We start from the raw sequence: 18,209 nt of genomic DNA on the forward strand, positions 1-18,209 counted from the left end.
ACATAGTTCAAAATAATGGGAACGTGAAAGGCAGGCGAGTAGGAGTGTTGAGAGATGAGGCTGGAGAGCCGGGTAGGGGTCTTGGTGCTTTGCCATGGTCTGTAGGTTTTATCATGCAGGCAATAGGGATCCATCGAAGAATCCAGAGCAAAGGGTGATACGGTCAGGTTTGCATTTGGGGACGAGGGTTCAGGGTGCAGCACGGGAGGAGTGGAGCCAGAATGGAGGTGAGGAGGCCGGCCAGGAGGTGAGAAAGGGTGAGGCCCCAACCCCATGCAGTGGCTGTGGGGATAGGAGATGTAGGCACAGTGCCTGCAGACTGACTAGGAGAGGTGGGCGGGAATGAATGGGTTGGAAAAACCGAGACTCTAGGTCAAAGGTTCCTAGTGTGGAGTCCACAGAATTCAGAGAGTCCATGAACCTGGATGGGGGAGAAGTTACATCTTTATTTCTCTAACTTGTACCTGACATTTAGAATATCTTTCAAATATGAACGGAGGCAACGCATCACAGTCGTGGGTGGCACCTGTGACATAGTCACCAATAGGAACCACGTTTTTCATATGCACATATCTTAAAATGCACTCCTTCAAAAGGGCAATACTTCTGAGAGCTTCCGCTGAATCTTATCTAACATGCTAATGAAGAAGCACATATATTACTATGCAACACATTTACTTGAATATTTTGCTAATTGCATTTCAGTGTAACTGGTTTCTTCTACAATCCTTTTATTTTATTTTATGGAGCTGAAAACATTATTCTGGGGAGGGGCCCCTAGGTCCAGATGGCCAGACCCCTGATCTGGGCTGGCATTTGGCCAGGATGGGATGGTACCATCAAGATGGGGAAGGTGGGGAAAGAGCAACTGGGGGAGACGATGGGTCCCTTTTGAACAGGTTGGGTGTGAGGTGCTGCGGGGTGTCCAGGCTCCTTTCCTTGTCAGTGGTTTCATCTCTCCTTTTCTTTCTCTCTACCAAGCATCAGAGAATCCCCTCCAGGGCTTCCCTGGTGGCGCAGTGGTTGAGGGTCCGCCTGCCGATGCAGGGGACACGGGTTCGTGCCCCGGTCTGGGAGGATCCCACATGCCGCGGAGCGGCTGGGCCCGTGAGCCATGGCCGCTGAGCCTATGCGTCCGGAGCCTGTGCTTCACAACGGGAGAGGCCACAACAGTGAGAGGCCCGCGTACAGCACACACACACAAAAAGAATCCCCTCCATTATCCCAAGCATCCAGCCCTCCCCTCAATCTGCTTACTCCTGTCACAAAACAAAAGCTGGTGGCCAGCCCAAGGCAGCTGCCTCTGGTTCTTCAAGCCTCTCTCGTGGGGAAGCGGATAGGGGGCTCTTCCCCCTACCTCAAAGGGCTTATCAAAGTTTTCACCCCTCAAAAAACCCCAGTTTCCTTCTAGCGGGGAGTCCCACTGCTAAAGAAAATAAGGTCATCTCCGTAATTTCAGGCAGATACACGATGCACGGCTCAGGGAGGTTAACTGACTTGCCCAAGGTCACACAGCTGGTCAGTTTTGGAGCTGGGATTAAACCCGGCTCCTGCTGGCTTCAAAGCTCTGCTCTATTCTCAGGATGTACTGCAGGAGTGACCGGGCGGGCAGGGAGGGAGAAGACTTTTAAGTCCTCAGAAAACAGTAACTGGGAAGGATGTAGCAGCCAGATGATGTGATAAGCAAGTGGTGGAGAGAAAGGATTCTGTATTCATGCCTGGGAGAAAATAAACCCGGGAGAAACATGAGACCAGGAGAGAGCCAAGCCCCCGACTTGCCTGGCCTGGAGGAACCAGGAAGCTGGCCTTTCAGGAGCCCCTTGAGAACAAGGCAGCTGGTGGGGGGGGAGTTGGGGGGGAGGGTGTTTGGGGAGGGTGAGAAGCTTGGAGGAGGTGGGTGGGCTTCTGGTTTGTTGCTGTGGGAGGGGAAGGAGTGGGCAAGCAGGGTGGGGGAGAGCCCATCCACCGAGTCCATGTGGGGAGAGGGTTGGGCTCTGATGCTGCCAGGGCTGTGATGCTGCCGGACCAGCTCACACCGAGGGGTCCTCAACCCAAGGTCAACGCCTTCTAGGGTAGAGGAGAAAGCAGAGGCAGGGCAGCCCCTACGGGAGCCAATTATTATAATTAATTATTATAATGAGCCAGTGGGTTAGGATTAATCGTAATTGCCAACACGGACTGAGATGCCATGCTGCACCAGCACTGGGCTGAGCCTGCTGCATGTGTTAATATCTTTATTCCTCAGTGTCCTTGTGGGAGGAACATTACGTCCATTCCACAGATGGGAAAACTGACTTGCCGGCAGTCACGTAGCTAGCCAGTGGTTGAGCCCAGAGCCTGCCACACAGAGTGCTTTGAGCAGGGCCTGGCCCCCAGGACTTCAGGTTGTCACCGCTGTTATTATTATTATTATTCCTAGTTGTCCCTGAATAAACTGAAGGGCAGATCAGGGCCCCAGGGACCAGCCCTGTCACAGTGAGGCTGGGGTGAGGGATTTGGACTCTACAGCCAAGGGAGAAGGGGTGGTGGGGCAGGGCCAACAGAGCTATGTTCCCAATTCTGGCAGGAGGGTGGTTGTACAGATCGTTGGTCTGCTGGTCCAGAGCCTAGAGCTCCCAGTGCTTCTCGGGACCCACAAAGGGCTTTAATTTTGACTGCTTTTAAAATCAGAAGAAAAAAATAGAATAATAATGAAGGCATAAGAATGAATCTAGGCTGGACTAGTATTTTTTATACCACTGCCATCATAAAATGTAATTTTTAATATTTCTTTTATGGAGGAACGGGCCCATGAAGTCAGAAGTGCCTGGGGCCCTTGAAAGTCATAATGTGGCCCTGCACTGGGCCACGGCTTTTCTCCATCTCTCAGGCCTGAGCAAGACTAATTCCAGATGGGGGTGTGGCTCCAGCTGCCAGTGTCCCCCCGCCCACCCAGTCCTGTGACTTTAGCAGAGGTGCTGGAGAAGATGGGGTTCCCTGTGTCGCTGTCTCTTCCCCCAGCAGCCAGGGTCTTGTATCTTGGAGGGGATGTGAAAGCAGGCTGGAAGATGTCTGTTCTTCCCCAGTTTCTCTGAAAAATGAGGCTGATCTACTTAGGAAGAAAAGAAAGTCATTTGGAGAACTCCTGGACGGTCAGGCTAACACAGGTGGGCTTTTAGTAAAAACTGCACTGGAATGAAGAAGAGCACGTCTGTTTCCAGGAAAAAATCAGACCTCATGGAGAAGTCAGCCAGAGTCTATTTTGTTAAGTATCGAGAAAAGGAAATTTTGCGATAAAACAAAACATGACCAAGGATGAGGTAGCTCTTTGAATCTGGGAAAATAGAACCTTATCTTTTATGTAATCTTGGCATACTTGGCTTCGTCATAAAGCATGTATTTCACTGCACAGTACACCACTCTTAATCTCGTATTCAATTTCTTAACCTTATATACATAATGTATGATTTGAAATTTTTAATTTTCTTTTTTAAAAATACAGAATATCTTAAACTTGAAAGGCAATTGAATGGAGTATGATGGGACTTGAGGATGTTTTGATGCTTTTGTGACCCAAAAATACAGGGCTAGTGGAAACTTAGGTTAGGAATTAAAGTTTGAATCTTATATGTTTTTCTTTGAAGGAATTCTAATCTTATGCATGCAGAATGACTTCTAAGAATTTTGATGAGAAGCATTAAAGTCTTCACCATTGCATACACTTTAAAAAAATTTCAGGGGCTTGCTGGAGAGGGTGTGGAGAAAAGGGAACACTCTTGCACTGCTGGTGGGAATGTGAATTGGTACAGCCACTATGGAGAACAGTATGGAGGTTCCTTAAAAAACTAAAAATAGAACTACCATATGATCCAGCAATCCCACTACTAGGCATATACCCTGAGAAAACCATAATTCAAAAAGAGACATGTACCAAAATGTTCATTGCAGCTCTATTCACAATAGCCCGGAGCTGGAAACAACCTAAGTGTCCATCATCGGATGAATGGATAAAGAAGATGTGGCACATATATACAATGGAATATTACTCAGCCATAAAAAGAAACGAAACTGAGCTATTTGTAATGAGGTGGATAGACCTAGAGTCTGTCATACAGAGTGAAGTAAGTCAGAAAGAGAAAGACAAATACCGTATGCTAACACATATATATGGAATTAAAAAAAAATGTCATGAAGAACCTAGGGGTAAAACAGGAATAAAGACACAGACCTACTTGAGAATGGACTTGAGGATATGGGGAGGGGGAAGGGTAAGCTGTGACAAAACGAAAGAGAGGCATGGACATATATACACTACCAAACGTAAGGTAGATAGATAGTGGGAAGCAGCCGCAGAGCACAGGGAGATCAGCTCGGTGCTTTGTGACCGCCTGGAGGGGTGGGATGGGGAGGGTGGGAGGGAGGGAGATGAATGAGGGAAGGGATGTGGGAACAGATGTATATGTATGACTGATTCACTTTGTTATAAAGCAGAAACTAATAAAAAAAATAAAGAAAGAAAGAAAGAAAAAAGAAAAAGTCGTTGGTGTATGCAAATTAGGGTACTATGACGCAGAGACGCAGCGTGAAGCGTGGGTATAAAAACGGAGGTATAGGGGGCGCCTGGAACCCAGAGTGGTTTCTTCGTTAGTCGGAGGAGCTTCTTCCGTTAGTTCGGCGACTGCGGCTCTTCATTGGGCAGCGGGAGCGGTGCGGCTGTCGGAGAAGCGGCGTAATACTTAGGCATTGGGTGAAAGAAAATGGCCCGAACCAAGCAGACTGCTTGTAAGTCCACGGGTGGCAAAGCGCCCCGCAAACAGCTGGCCACTAAAGCGGCCAGGAAAAGCGCCCCCTCTACCGGCGGGGTGAAAAAACCTCATCGCTACAGACCCGGGACCGTTGCGCTTCGAGAAATCCGTCGTTACCAGAAATCCACCGAGCTTCTGATCCGGAAGCTGCCTTTCCAGAGGTTGGTGAGGGAGATCGCCCAGGATTTCAACACCGACTTGAGGTTCCAGAGTGCCGCCATTGGTTTGCTTCAGGAGGCTAGTGAAGCGTACCTGGTGGGTTTATTTGAAGATACTAATCTGTGTGCCATCCACGCTAAGAAAGTCACCATCACGCCCAAAGACATCCAGTTGGCTCGCCGGATACGGGGAGAGAGAGCTTAAGTGAAGGCAGTTTTTATGGTGTTTTGTAGTAAATTCTGTAAAATAAAAATAATAATAATATTTTTAAAAAAAGAAAAAAAATTTCAGGGGCTATTTTCAAGGTGAGGTATGAGTTGAAGGGCAAGCCTGCAAGGTGGACACCTACCCGTGTGTTTTGGATAGACCTTTGGGGATCTGGAGGCCTGGGGCCTGAGGGACAAAGCAGGCAAATCCCACTGCACCACAGACACCCATGGGACCACCAAAATCCTCAGGAGCCAAGCTGTGAGGCATGCAAAGTGCGCACACCTGCTCCTCTGGACCCACCTCCAGCCCCATGAGCCATGAAGCCTATGAGTTCCAGGAAGGCAGTTTTATAGAGCCATTGGCCCTACGACCTGGTCTGAGGCTGCCTTCTGTGAGCGAATGTAAGCTGGTTAACCCATCAGGTTTGCCTTTCACTGGCTGCCAGGAAGCTTAGATCTGTTTGTTTTATGTTCAGTCATAGCAGCTTCCACCAAGTGAGGTTGCCTGTGGTCTTGAATTCCTCCCCAGTCCACACTTCACTTAATTCTTTGGCTCTTCCTTAGAGCTTACTCTTGGTATGATGATCTGTAACTTCCTACTGTAAACTGCCATTGTATTTTAGGGTGAGTTTCCTGAGACACTAATTCCACTAGCTACCCTGCCACCTTGGGCCTGTGCTAAAAAGAATCTCCTGCCCGTAGCTCCCTCTGTTCAGTTCTTCTGCCCTGGCCAGACTGGGTTTCTTGCTCATAACTGAGAGAGCAAGTACTTTTGTATATTTTTGTGTCTAAAAGTACAGAGGGTCTAAATCAGAGAAATGAGTTTTTCAATATCATTAAAAGCTTCTTTTGCTTGCAAGTGACAAGAACCCAATCAAATTAGCTAAAGGAAGAAGTTGGGGGCGGGGGCGTGATTGAACTCTATTGATTCATGTAATTGAAAAGTACAGGGTGGTTATGCTTCAGGCATGGCTGCATCCAGGTGATCATGTCATCAGGAATCTAGCTGTATCTCCAAACTCTGACTTCTTTTAGCTTCTGTCTCAGTCAGGCCCATCCACGTGGAGAGTGGATAGTCATAAGCAGCTCCAGCCTTACATAAGATTCCAGAGGCAGAGAGGACTCCTTTCAAGTACCTCCTGCAAAACTCCAAGGAGGACTATGATCAGACCACCTAGGTTCATAGACTCATTCCTGAACCAGTCATCATGCCGGAGGATGAAATACTGTGATTAGCCGGGCCTGGGGCTCTAAGCACACCTGTGGTGTGGGCTTAGCCGTGGACCAAGCAGGATTACTATGCAATGGTGGACAAGTGGCTGCCCAAAGGCATTGTTGACTGGAAGTCCTAGTGGCTGGGAATTGGTTGGCTTGTCAAGTTGGGAGATTATCAGGTCAGCAGTGGAGCTAAAGGACTCAAGAGCCCCAGGAATGGTAGAGGTCTTCATTTGGGTTCTTCCAAACCAGACCCTAAGGTGAAGATATGGGTGCAAGTAGTTTATTTGGGAACTGATCCCAGGAAGTATGGTCGGACAGTGGATTTTTAAGACAAGAAGGCAGGAGGGCCAATAAAGGGAATGTTGGTAGGCGGGTGACCACTGGTGGCAACTGCGTTTCCCTCCTGCTGGGGACCCTCTGAGAGACTGTGTAGGACACCCAAGGGGTGAGAAAGCAGTGGAATTTATTCACCATCTCTCATCCATCACTGGTTTAGGGGGCACTCCTGAGTCAGTAACTCCCCCAGCATTTCTGGCCTTCGCCACCTAAGATGGAAAGTGTTTGAGGAAGGAAGCCACCAACATGCACCGGAGCTGCCAGCTAAAGCTGCAGGTGACCTCTGGTGCCGGCCAGGGGGGTATGGGTGAGGACAAACGAAGGCAAAGGGTGTTGTTCTGACATTAACTTGTGCCCTGCAATACAATTCTGATGCTATTTGCCATCAGATGCCACGGTCCCTAGCAAGACTGCCCCACTACAGGTGCCACCTGTAAGTTCAGGGGGTCCCTGGGCTACCCGTGCCTCTAACCAACTGGCTTCAAATCAGCTTTCTCATGACCCTCTTAAGTTTGATAATTCATTAGGACTACTCACAGAACTCAGCAAAGCACTATACTTAAGGTTACAGTATCGTCATAAAGGATACAAATCAGGACCAGCCAAAGGAAGAGACACCCAACGAGGTCTGGGAGCTAAACCAAGGACAAGGTGAGGTTTTGTCCTCTAAAGCTAACCTGGCCTGTGTGATTCTCATACCCTGAATCCAGCTATGCAAGGAACACACTGCATTTCTTTCATTTCTGGAAAAGAACTTCATTTTGATTCTGTGCTCCCATCCTCCTGGGCTGGTAGAAGATTTATTGTCAGAATTTTGAGGGGCTTACTCCCTACTGCCTTTGCCTGGGGCCGTGCTGCAATTGTCTGGTCTTATGCAGTGTCAGACAAAGAGGGGGTGGGGTTTAATCTTTGTCATTATCATCTTCATCATACAGCTTAGTCCCTGATCTGAAACCCTTAGGGCTAGAAGTGTTCCAGAATGTGGAACATTTCAGCTTTGGGCAGGTAACATAATACATAAACCATCCATTACAGAACACCCCAGTAGGGGCTGGGGCAGCACTGTGTAAGCAAACAGAGTGAAACACGTGAATATTCATTCTAGGGGGGAATAAATAAAGACGGTCAATAACCTCATGTCCATTCAGGTCAGGTTTTGGTGCTAAATGAGTTCAGGCCGAGTCAGATTTTGTGGCCAGATGAATTATGAAGAAGCTTTTGGATTTCAGAACTTCTGGGAATTTGAAATTGCAGATAAGAAATTATGGGCTCAATAGCTTCCATTTATTGAGCATTTATTATGCCAGACACTGTTCTAAACATATTCCCTCTGTTGAACCCTACAATGGTAGGTGCTATTATTATTCCCATTTTACAGTTGAGAAAACTGAGGCACAGAGTTAGTATATGGCGGTTCTGGCTTCAAAGCCATGTGCTTTACTGTTACATGGGTCCATGTAGGTTGCCACTGAGCCTCCTCTAATTCCCTGTTCACAGGGTCCCTTCCAGTCCCCAGAGCTCTTTGCTTCTTGGGCCAGATGGGAGGTGGGAGAAGGGGGCTGGTGACCTCAGTGCCTGTGGTGATCAGAAGGGGCTGGTGACCTCAGTCCCTGCAGTGCCTACAGGGACCATGTAGGTTACATAAGTGAGTCAAGCTGTCCAGATGTAACACAGCAGTGGATGTGGGGATGGCGGCAAACTTGGGAGTGCACACCCCATCAGCACCCCATTGCTGCCATGGAGGAAGATGCACAGCATTCAAGGAGAGCCCAAAGCTGGTTTTTTTATAGGAAAACCTCCTGATTTTTAATTCAAAATGTTTTTTAAACAGCTTTATTGGGATAGAATTTACATATCGTAAAGTTCACCCATGTAAAGTGTATAGTTTAAAGGCTTTTAGTAACCGTCACAGAATCTAATTTTAAAATCTTTTCATCACCCCAGAAAGAAACCCCATACCCGCTAGCAGTCACTCCCTTTTTTCCACCAACCCCCACCCCATCTTTAGGCAACCGCTGATCTACTTTCTATCTCCATGGATTTGCCGATTCTAGACATTTTATATAAATGGAGTCATACACTATATGGTCTTTTATGACTGGCTTCTTTCGCTTAGCGTGATGTTTTCAAGATTCATCCAAGTTGTAAGATGTATCACCACTGCATTCCGTTTTATTGCCAAATAATATTCCATGGCACAAATATACCACATCTTATTTCTCTGTCAGTTGATGGACATGTGTGTTGTTTTCCACTTTTTGGCTAGTACAAATAATGCTGCTATGAACATTCATGTCCAAGTGTTTGTGTAGACATATGTTTTCCTAAGAGAGGAATTGTTGGGTTACCTAGTAACCCTAGGTTTAACTTTTTAATTCAAGATGTTTCAAAACATTGTATTAGCCAAGAAAACATCACTGCAGACCCTCAGCATCCTCTCCTGCCCCGGACAAGGACAATCCAACCCTTTTTCTTTTGTTTTTTTTGGGGGGGGGGTGCTGCGTTGCTGTGCATGGGCTTTCTCTAGTTGTGGCGAGCAGGGGCTACTCTTCATTGTGGAGCACGGGCTCTAGGCGCATGGGCTTCAGTAGTTGTGTCTCGCGGGCTCTAGCGCACAGGCTCAGTAGTTGTGGCCCACGGGCTTAGTTGCTCCGTGGCATGTGGGATCTTCCCAGACCAGGGATTGAACCCTTGTCCCCTGCATTGGCAGGTGGATTCTTAACCACTGCGCCACCAAGGAAGTCCCCAACACTTTTTTTGTCCTAAGGACTAGAAGACAGCTCACTCTTTCTCTCCCTGACTCAGAGGTCCCTGTCCTAATCTCCTTGGTAAATTAAGGCTTCTAAAGATGAAAGCCAGGAGGGAAGGATTTTGCAGATGGGTTTCTCCTCTTTGCTGCAAAACCTCTGGGACAAAGAAGTCCAGAGCCTCTTACCCTTTGAATGAAGTGAAAGGAAAAGGGGGGAAAATACAGGGGAAAAAAGCATGAATTACCATCTAAAAATATTCCAGCACACCTATTTGCCGAATGGTCATTTTGCATACGTAGCGACTGACCTCAGGTTGATACTCATCAAGTGTACGGCTCTCCGTGTGATAAAGTTCCAGCTCCTTTAGAGTTTTAAATATAGAGGGCTTTTTTCTCACTTCGCCTCATTGGACATTTTAGGGGATTTTTTTTTACAAAGTCTGTTTTTGTCATTTCTAGTTGGTATTTATCAGATGTTACTTTTGTAAACAAAATCTAAACTCCATCCCAAGACCACAAAATGTGGCCTTTGCCGTCCTCTCTAACTTCACCTCCTACAATCAGCCCCTCCTTGCTGGCCTTCACGCTCTCTGAGCTTGGCCCTGCCCAGGCCCGTGGTCCCCTCCATGGGGCTGCCTTCCCCGCATGAGCCTGGCTCACTTCCTCCTTCAGCCAGCTGTCACTCAAATGGCATCTCCTTAGGAGCTCTCTGCTTTCCCCCAGTCATTTCCATCCCCTCCTGCTTGTTTTTCTTTCCTTTTTAGAAATCTTTATTTCTTTATTTCTTTATTTTGGTTGTGCCGGATCTTAATTGCGGCATGCAGACTTCTTAGTTGCCGCATGCAGACTTCGTAGTTACAGCATGCATGCAGCCTTCTTAGTTGCAGCATTCGGACTTCTTAGTTGCAGCATGTGGACTTAGTCACAGCATGCGCGCGGGATCTAGTTCCCCGACCAGGGATCGAACCCTGACCCTCTGCGTTGGCATCAGGGAGTCTTACCCGCTGGACCACCAGGGAAGTCCCCTGCTTGTTTTTCTTAATGGCACCTACTGCTTTCTGAGCATCATCTAAACCACGGTGGGCACTCAATGAATATTTGTTGAATGGATAAGAGAACGTATATACTAATTTGTTTACTTGTCTGCCACCCCATCTCTGCTCCTCAGACCAGGTTTTCTCAATGGTGGCACACTCTTTGCTGGATCATTCTTTATTGTGGGGGGAGACAGTCTGTCCTGTGTGTTGTAGGGTGGTGAGCAGCATCCCTGGCCTCTACCCACCAGACGCCAGTAGTGCCCCACCCAAGTCGTGACAACCAAAAATGTCTCCAGACGTTGCCAGATGTCCCTTGGGAGGCAAAAAGCACTCCTGGTTGAGAACCACTGCCCTGGACAGTGGGCTCCCTGAGAGCCGCGGCTGTCTTCGCTGCTGTATCCCCAGGGCCTGGCCCTCAGAAAATTCTCCTTGAATGTAGGAGTGCACTGTAGAAGCGACACGCGTGGGCCAGACCCCTCACAGTGGGGTTGTTGGCGTTTGAGCTTTGGGGTTTGCAACTCGCCCCAATAGGACAAGCAGGGACTCTGAAACCAGATAGATCAGAGCAAACCACAGTTGGGTCCCGTTGAAACTGCATGGTCTGGCAAGTTCCTTATAGCATCTTGTAGCATCTGCACAAGATGGGTTTGAGCAATGAAATGACATCCCCCGAACCACATGAAGAGCCAGTGGAGCGGGTGGACACGCAGCACATTCTCGGTCTTGTTTGTTGAAGAGTTTGGGTGAGAACAGTGACACCGATGGGATTGGGTACAAGGCTGTACACTTCTGGGTAGGCGACCGTGTGTCCAGGTGTGCCCAGGACAGTCCCAGCATCATTATTAGCAGGGCCCCTTTCACTCCCAGAAGCGTCCTGGTTCAGATGATAGACTGTCTGCTCACCCACTTTTGGGGGCCTGCTCTTGCCTTATTCTCTGAGTTTCTTCTTAAAAGAATCCACATCTTCCCCTCCTCTTTCCTAAGGCAGAAATCACCCACCCCAATGCCAGCCCTTTCCAGCTGTCACTCCTTTGAATTGTTCCTTTTCTCCTAGTCCAGTGCTTGGTCTATTTCCGCTCTGTTTCTCTCGGCTTGCTGGAACAATGGGACTTCTTTTTTAAAAAAAAAATTTTTTTTTTGGCTCTGAGTTGCTGACTTTCATCTGGGCTTTGTTTTTCTTGTGGTTGTTGACAGCTGGGCAACAGGGAGGGAGGCCAGGCAGGGTGGGGACTGTTTGGAGCTGGGGGATGGGGCTGTAACAGCAGCCTCTCCTCGGGTGTAAGTGTTAATTCCACCCTGGAGCTGACAGACACTTAGAGAAAGACTCTCTTAGCCTTAAAGGATGGGTGGAAAGGTGTGAAAACCCTTGCCGGGGAGGAAGCAGGATGACGGATGCAGAGGCCGGAGGGACACACGGCATCCATCCTTCATTTCTCCTTCCTTCTTCCCTTCCTTCCACAAAGAGTCCTAGAGCATTTCCTCTGTACCAGGTACCAGGAAAACAACCAGGCAAGCTCTCTGCCCTCGGGGGCTTGTGTCTAGTGGGGGAAGCAGTGAATTAGTGAGCAGTTGGGACTGTGATATGAAGAGACAGTCCCAAGGCTAGAGACCACGCACTGCTGGGGGCTCAGGGGCCCCTCCAGAGGCCCTAAGGATGGGAGGAGTTAGCTGGTTGAGGAGGCAGCGGGGGTGGAGGGGATGAGAGAGAGTGCTCCAGGCAAGGGGGCAGCAAATGCAAAGGGCCCATCCAGGCGGGATGTCAGAGGATCTGTGAGAAGGTGGCCATGCGAGGAGACTGGGGAGCAAAGGAGGGCTGGGGATGAGATGCAGAGGCGGATGGTGCAGGGCTTGAGTTTTCTTAGCAGAATCACAGGTAGGAAGCCAGGCATTTGGGGTTTTCAGTAAGGAGGTTTCAGGGAAGGTGACCCCCTGGAGTTACTGGACATGGATGCGCTGGGCAAGGGCGGGGAAGTGGAAACTGGGGTCTGATTGTGACTGGCTTTGGATGCCAGGCCAGGAAATGTGGGCCTTGCCAGAGTGGGGGTGTAGTTGGGGACCTCTGAGGCTTTAAGCAAAGAAGTGGTAAGGTCAGGGGCGAGTTCTAGAAATATGGTTCTTGGGGTAGAGGGAGGGGGGTGGGCACAGATCCAGGAGCCCGGCTAGGAGGCTATGTTGGTGTCTGGCCACAAGGAGGTGGTGGCAGTGGGAACAGAGAGGGATGGGGATGGATTTGAGAGAAGAAGGGTTGGCAGCACCTGGAGGGCAGGGGTGGGAGTTGTTGATGTGCCCAGGTTGTGACTATGATGGGGAAGTGGGGAGTCATGCCCTGAGGTCAGGAAGACAGAGGGGTGCATTCTGGGTGTGTGAGGGCTGAGACGGGACCTCTCATGGGAAATACTTGCTCACCATGTCTCAGTCTGTCCAGGGCTAGGAGGGAGGGGGCAGGGAAGAGAGGAGAGTAGAAGGTCCCTGGTAAGGAAAGAGATGGAGCAGGAGACTGGGGGAGGCAGAGGGAGATGGACAGACCCCCTAGGATGGAGGGGGACACACACACAGGGAGAAAGAGACAGCCAAGGGGGTGGGGGGAAGGAAGGAAGAGACACAGCAAGAAAACGGTAGCAAAGACACTAATTTTTACTGAGCCCCTACTGTGTGCCAGACCCATGATCAAAGTTAACCCTATGATTAACCCCCTCTCTGACTCGAAGACCTTGGGGACCCTCTACTGTTGAATAAAGTCTGGAATACAGCTGTGTGTGTGTGTGTGTGTGTGTGTGTGTACCTTAATGAATTACAACAGAATTCCGAGAATAGCGATAGCAATTATTGGTTCATTCATTCATTCAACCAGTGTTTATTGAGCTCCTACATACAAGACATTGTTCTAGAACAGGGTCAACAAACTCTTCCTATAAAAAAGCCAGAGAGTAAATATTTTAGGCTTGGCAGGCCATTGGGTCTTCCATCAGAGTCACTCAACACTGCTGTTGAAAGCAGCCATAGACAATATGTAAATGACGGGCATGGTCATCTTCCAAAACAACTTTAAGGATGGCAGTTCCTAAAAAAATTTTAAAATAGACCTACCATATGATCCAGTAATTTCACTTCTGGGTAATTCTTGGAAGGAAGCGAAATCACTGTCTTGAGAGATATCTGCATTCCCATGTGCATTGCAACATTATGTACAATAACCAAGACATGGAAACAACCGAAGTGTCCATTGATGGATGAATGGATAAAGAAAAATGTGAGATATATACAGACACACACACACACACACACACACACACACACACACAGTGGAATATTATTCAGCCATGAAAAGAAGGAAATTCTGCCATTTGTGACAGCATGGCTAGACCTTGAGGGCATTATGCTAAGTGAAATAAGCCAGACAGAGAAAGACAAATACTGTATGATCTCACTTATATGTGGAATCAAAAAAGAAAAAAGAAAAGTAGAACTCATAGATGCAGAGAACAGGTTGGTAGTTGCCAGAGGAGGCACGTTGGGTTGGGTAAGATGGGTGGAAGTGGTCAAAAGGACAAACTTCCAGTTATAAGATAAATAAGTCCTGGGGTTGTTAATGTACAGCATGGTGACTGAAATTAATGACATGGTATCGTATATTTGAAAGTTACTAAGAGAGTAGATCATAAAAATTCTCATCATAAGAAAAAAATCATAGCTATGTGAGGTGATGGATTTTAACCAAACTTATTGTGGTAATCATTTTGCAATACAGATCTTCCTCAACTTGTGAGGGGGTTATGCCTGATAAACCCATTGTTTTAAGTTGAAAATGTCATAAGTTGAAAATACATTTAATACACCTAACCATCAAAGGTGAGCCTGGCTTGCCTTAAACATGCTCAGAACACTTACATTGGCTGGCGGTTGGGCAAAATTATCTAACACAAAGCCTATTTCATAGTAGAGTGTTGAATATTTCATGTAATTTATTGAATATTGTACTGAAGGTGAAAACCGGAATGGTTGCCTGGGTACCGAATGGTTCTAAGTGTATCGGTTGTTTACCCTCGTGATTGAGTGGCTGCCTGGGAGCTGAGGTGGCCACTGCTGCCCAGCATCACGAAAGAAGCACGTATCACTAGCCTGGGAAAAGAGAAAATTCAGAATTCTGAGTGCCTATCACTTTCACACCACTGTGAAGTTGAAAAATCATAAATTGGGGACTATCTATACATACAAATATCAAATCATCACGTGATTTGATATAGCAAATCACCAATTACCTCAAATGAATACAATGTTATCTGTCAATTATATCTCAGTAAAACTGGGAGGAAAAGAACTTTGTTTACAAAAACAGACTACCAGCCACGTTTGGCGGGTGGGCCACATTTTGCCAACCCCTGCTCTAGATCTGGGAAATACAACAGTGATCAAAACAGACAAAATTGGGCTTCCCTGGTGGCGCAGTGGTTGAGAGTCCGCCTGCCGATGCCGGGGACACAGGTTCGTGCCCTGGTCTGGGAAGATCCCACATGCCACGGAGCAGCTGGGCCCGTGAGCCATGGCCGCTGAGCCTGCGCGTCCGGAGCCTGTGCTGCGCAACAGGAGAGGCCACAACAGTGAGAGGCCCGCGTACCGCAAACAAACAAATAAACAAACAAACAAACAGACAGACAGACAAAATCACTGTTCTTGTGGAGTGTACAATCTGGTGGAGGAGATGGACGTATAATTAGATAAACAAAGATAATATGATGATATAATGTCAGGTGATGAAACATGCTTTGACAAAAATACAGTAAGGGGATAGAGAGTGATGGAAGGAGGGGCTATTGTAGACAGGGTGGTCAGGAAAGGCCTCTCAGCAGAGGTATTTTACATTTCAGTAAAGACTTGGAAGAAGTGAGGGAGTTGTGGGACTATCTGGAGAAGGGCATTTCAGAGTGAGGGGACAGTAAGTACAAAGGCCCTGGGGTAGCAGTGTGTCTGGTGTTTCCTGAGGAATGGAAGCCGCCTGTCTGGGGTGGCATGAGCAAGGTGGAGAGTGTTAGAAGGTCGAGAAAGACCAGGAAGAGCGGGGGTTAGATTGTGGAGTCCTTGTCGGCCACTTTATCCTTTATGAGGACTTTGGCTTTGACCCCAAGGAGATGGAGAGCCATTGGAGTGTTCTGATCAGAGAAGCATGATCTGATCTAGTCTTAGAGGGACCACAGTGGCTGCTTTGTTGAGAAGCACAGACGCAGGGAGACCAGTGAGGAGGCTACCATGTGGTCCAGGTGAGAGATGTGGGTGTTTAGATTTGGGGGGGCAGTGGTGGAAGCATGAGAGGGGGTTGGCTTCTGGATGTGTTTCAGAGGTAGAAACAACAGGCTGCACTGATGGATCAGATGTAGGGGAGATGGAGATGGACATTAAGAGAGAGATTTAGAGAGAGAGGGATTTGAACCACTGAAAGGATGGAGTCTCCTTCAGTCAGGTTGGGCAGACGGGGTGGGTGGAACGTTTGGGGGATCAGGAGTTTAGATCTGGGGCACACTAACTTGAGATGCCCGTTAAATGCTGCAGGTGAGTAAGACGCAACCCCTGTCTCCAAGGAACTCAGAATCTAGCCTGGAGAAACCATCCAGGACATACCTTAGTGACAATCTGATGTGTTAAAGATGCCATAGAAGAAGGGTTTCCCTGGTGGCGCAGTGGTTGGGAGTCCGCCTGCCGATGCAGGGGACACGGGTTCGTGCCCCGGTCCGGGAAGATCCCACATGCCGCGGAGCGGCTGGGCCCATGAGCCATGGCCGCTGAGCCTGTGCGTCCGGAACCTGTGCTCTGTAATGGGAGAGGCCACAGCAGGGAGAGGCCCACGTACCACAAAAAAAAAAAAAAAAAAAGATGCCATAGAAGGGTGAACACAGCATTGCAGGCCACCTGGAGCATCTGGAAAGGTGAAGGAGACTTCACAGAGGTGACAAGTTGACTGCTCTTTGAAGGAAGATCAGGTAAAGAATCGGGGGAAGGCATTTCAGGCAGAAGGAACAGCAGGTGTGAAGGCAAGGAGACATGGCCGAGCTTGGAGGGTGCAGGTGAATCTGGAGTTTCCTGCAGCTGCAATGTGAGTGGTGGGCGTGGGCACTGTGGGTTGAGATGAGGTTTGAGAGTCGGCCATACTGGGCAGTTCAGACTCTCCCCTGGAGGCAGTGGGGAGCCAGTGATGGTTCTAGATCAGGGGAGTGAGATAGTCAAAGTGCCTTTTTGGAAGGTCTGCTCTGCTAGTCAGGAGGCCTCCCTCTGACTCACAGGTGGATGTGCCAGCCAGGCCAAGATGTGCAGCCAGGACAGCGTTTCTCAACCTTACATTCATTCTTATTCCATGTTTTACACTTTCTTTTCCTAATTGCCCCTCCCTTCATGAAATCTTAACTCCACAGATACACTATATATCTGTTTACACACATGATGTACACCTGTGCTTTCTACACAGTTAGATTTTTTTTTTTTTTTGCATGTGCTAGGATGACAGTGACCTTTTAGGTTGAGCACTTTCACATAGAGCCTGCCTGAAGGTGAGTTAAGCCATGGCCCTGGGACCTGGGGGCCTGGCATCTACCCTCCTCTCTAACTGACTTGTTGGCTGTGGGTCTTTGCTGACTTGCTTCGTCTTTCTGTGCAATTTAATTTCCTTCACAGAGTACCTGCTATGCGCTGTGCCTATGCTGGACCCAGGGCTGCAGACCTGATCAGGGCCTGGCCCCCAATTTCTATGAGCTTATGGCCTGGGAGTGGCAGAGGGAGGAGACAGGCCTTGTCCAAGGCTGACAATAATGGGATGCCCAGGTGTCAAAGTCCTGGGGTCGCTCAGAAAGGTTGAGACTGCAGAAAGGTTGGGTTCCCAGTGAGAACTCTAGTTTTTTGTTTTTAAATAAAAGTCCAGTTATCAAGGAAGTTGATCACCCCATACATTGTTGGTGGGAAGGTAAAATGGTACAGCCACTCTGGAAAATAGTTCAGCAGTTATTTTCAAAAGTAAAGATGGATTGACCGTAAGACTTACCAGGAGACCCAGGAATTGCACTCTTGGGCATTGATCCTAGAGAAAAGAAGACTTATTTTCACACAGGAACTTGTACAGGAGTGTTCATAGCGGCTTTATCTGTAATAGCCCCGAACTGGAAACTAACCAAATGTCCTTCAGTGAGTGAGTAAATAAACAAATTGCAGCACATCCATCCCACAGAACGTTACTCAGCAAAAAACAAACAAACAAACAAAACCCACTGCTGATACACACAATAGTTTGGATGGACCTCAAGGAAATTGTGCTGAGCCAACAAAGCCAATCTCAAAAAGATACATATTGCATGATTCCATTTATGTAACAAAAGTATCTCCAGAGATGGAGAACAGATTAGTGGTTATGGGGGATTAGGGATGGAGGGCAGATGGGTGTGGATAGTAAGAGGCAACATGATGGGGTCTAGTGATGGTGCAGTTGAGTATCTTGATTGTGGTGGTGTTTACGCCAGGCTACACAAGTGAACACACACACACACACACACACAGACACTTAACAGGTGCATGCAGAACTAGTGAGATCTGAGTCAACTATGGATTGTGCCGTGGTCAATTTTTTGGCTTTGATATTGTACCCTAGGACCACGCAGGGTGGGTCAGTGTTAACACTGGGGGAAGGGTGCATGAGACGTCCTTGTACATTTCTTTGAAAATTCCTGTGACTCTATGATTA

At 48.0% G+C, this 18,209-nt stretch overlaps 2 protein-coding genes across 6 annotated transcripts in view; both read left to right on the forward strand.

Moving 5' to 3' along the window:
- Positions 1-18,209, forward strand: part of GSG1L (GSG1 like) — a gene marked incomplete at its 5' end in the record, with an annotated part of 224,864 nt that overhangs the window by 146,377 nt on the left and 60,278 nt on the right. The window lies entirely within an intron of this gene.
- LOC309816485 (histone H3.3A-like) lies at positions 4,604-5,193 on the forward strand. The gene has a single exon (XM_082644053.1). It carries the CDS (start codon positions 4,737-4,739, stop codon positions 5,145-5,147), a length of 411 nt encoding a protein of 136 aa, XP_082500179.1. The 5' UTR covers positions 4,604-4,736; the 3' UTR covers positions 5,148-5,193.

This window comes from Mesoplodon mirus (genome assembly GCF_964341445.2).
Source record: "Mesoplodon mirus genome assembly, chromosome: 15".
Classification (NCBI taxonomy): Eukaryota; Metazoa; Chordata; class Mammalia; order Artiodactyla; family Ziphiidae; genus Mesoplodon; species Mesoplodon mirus.

Excerpts from the sequence above, each read along its gene's own strand:
- LOC309816485 (XM_082644053.1), top strand. The coding sequence starts at position 4,737 with ATGGCCCGAACCAAGCAGACTGCTTGTAAGTCCACGGGTGGCAAAGCG.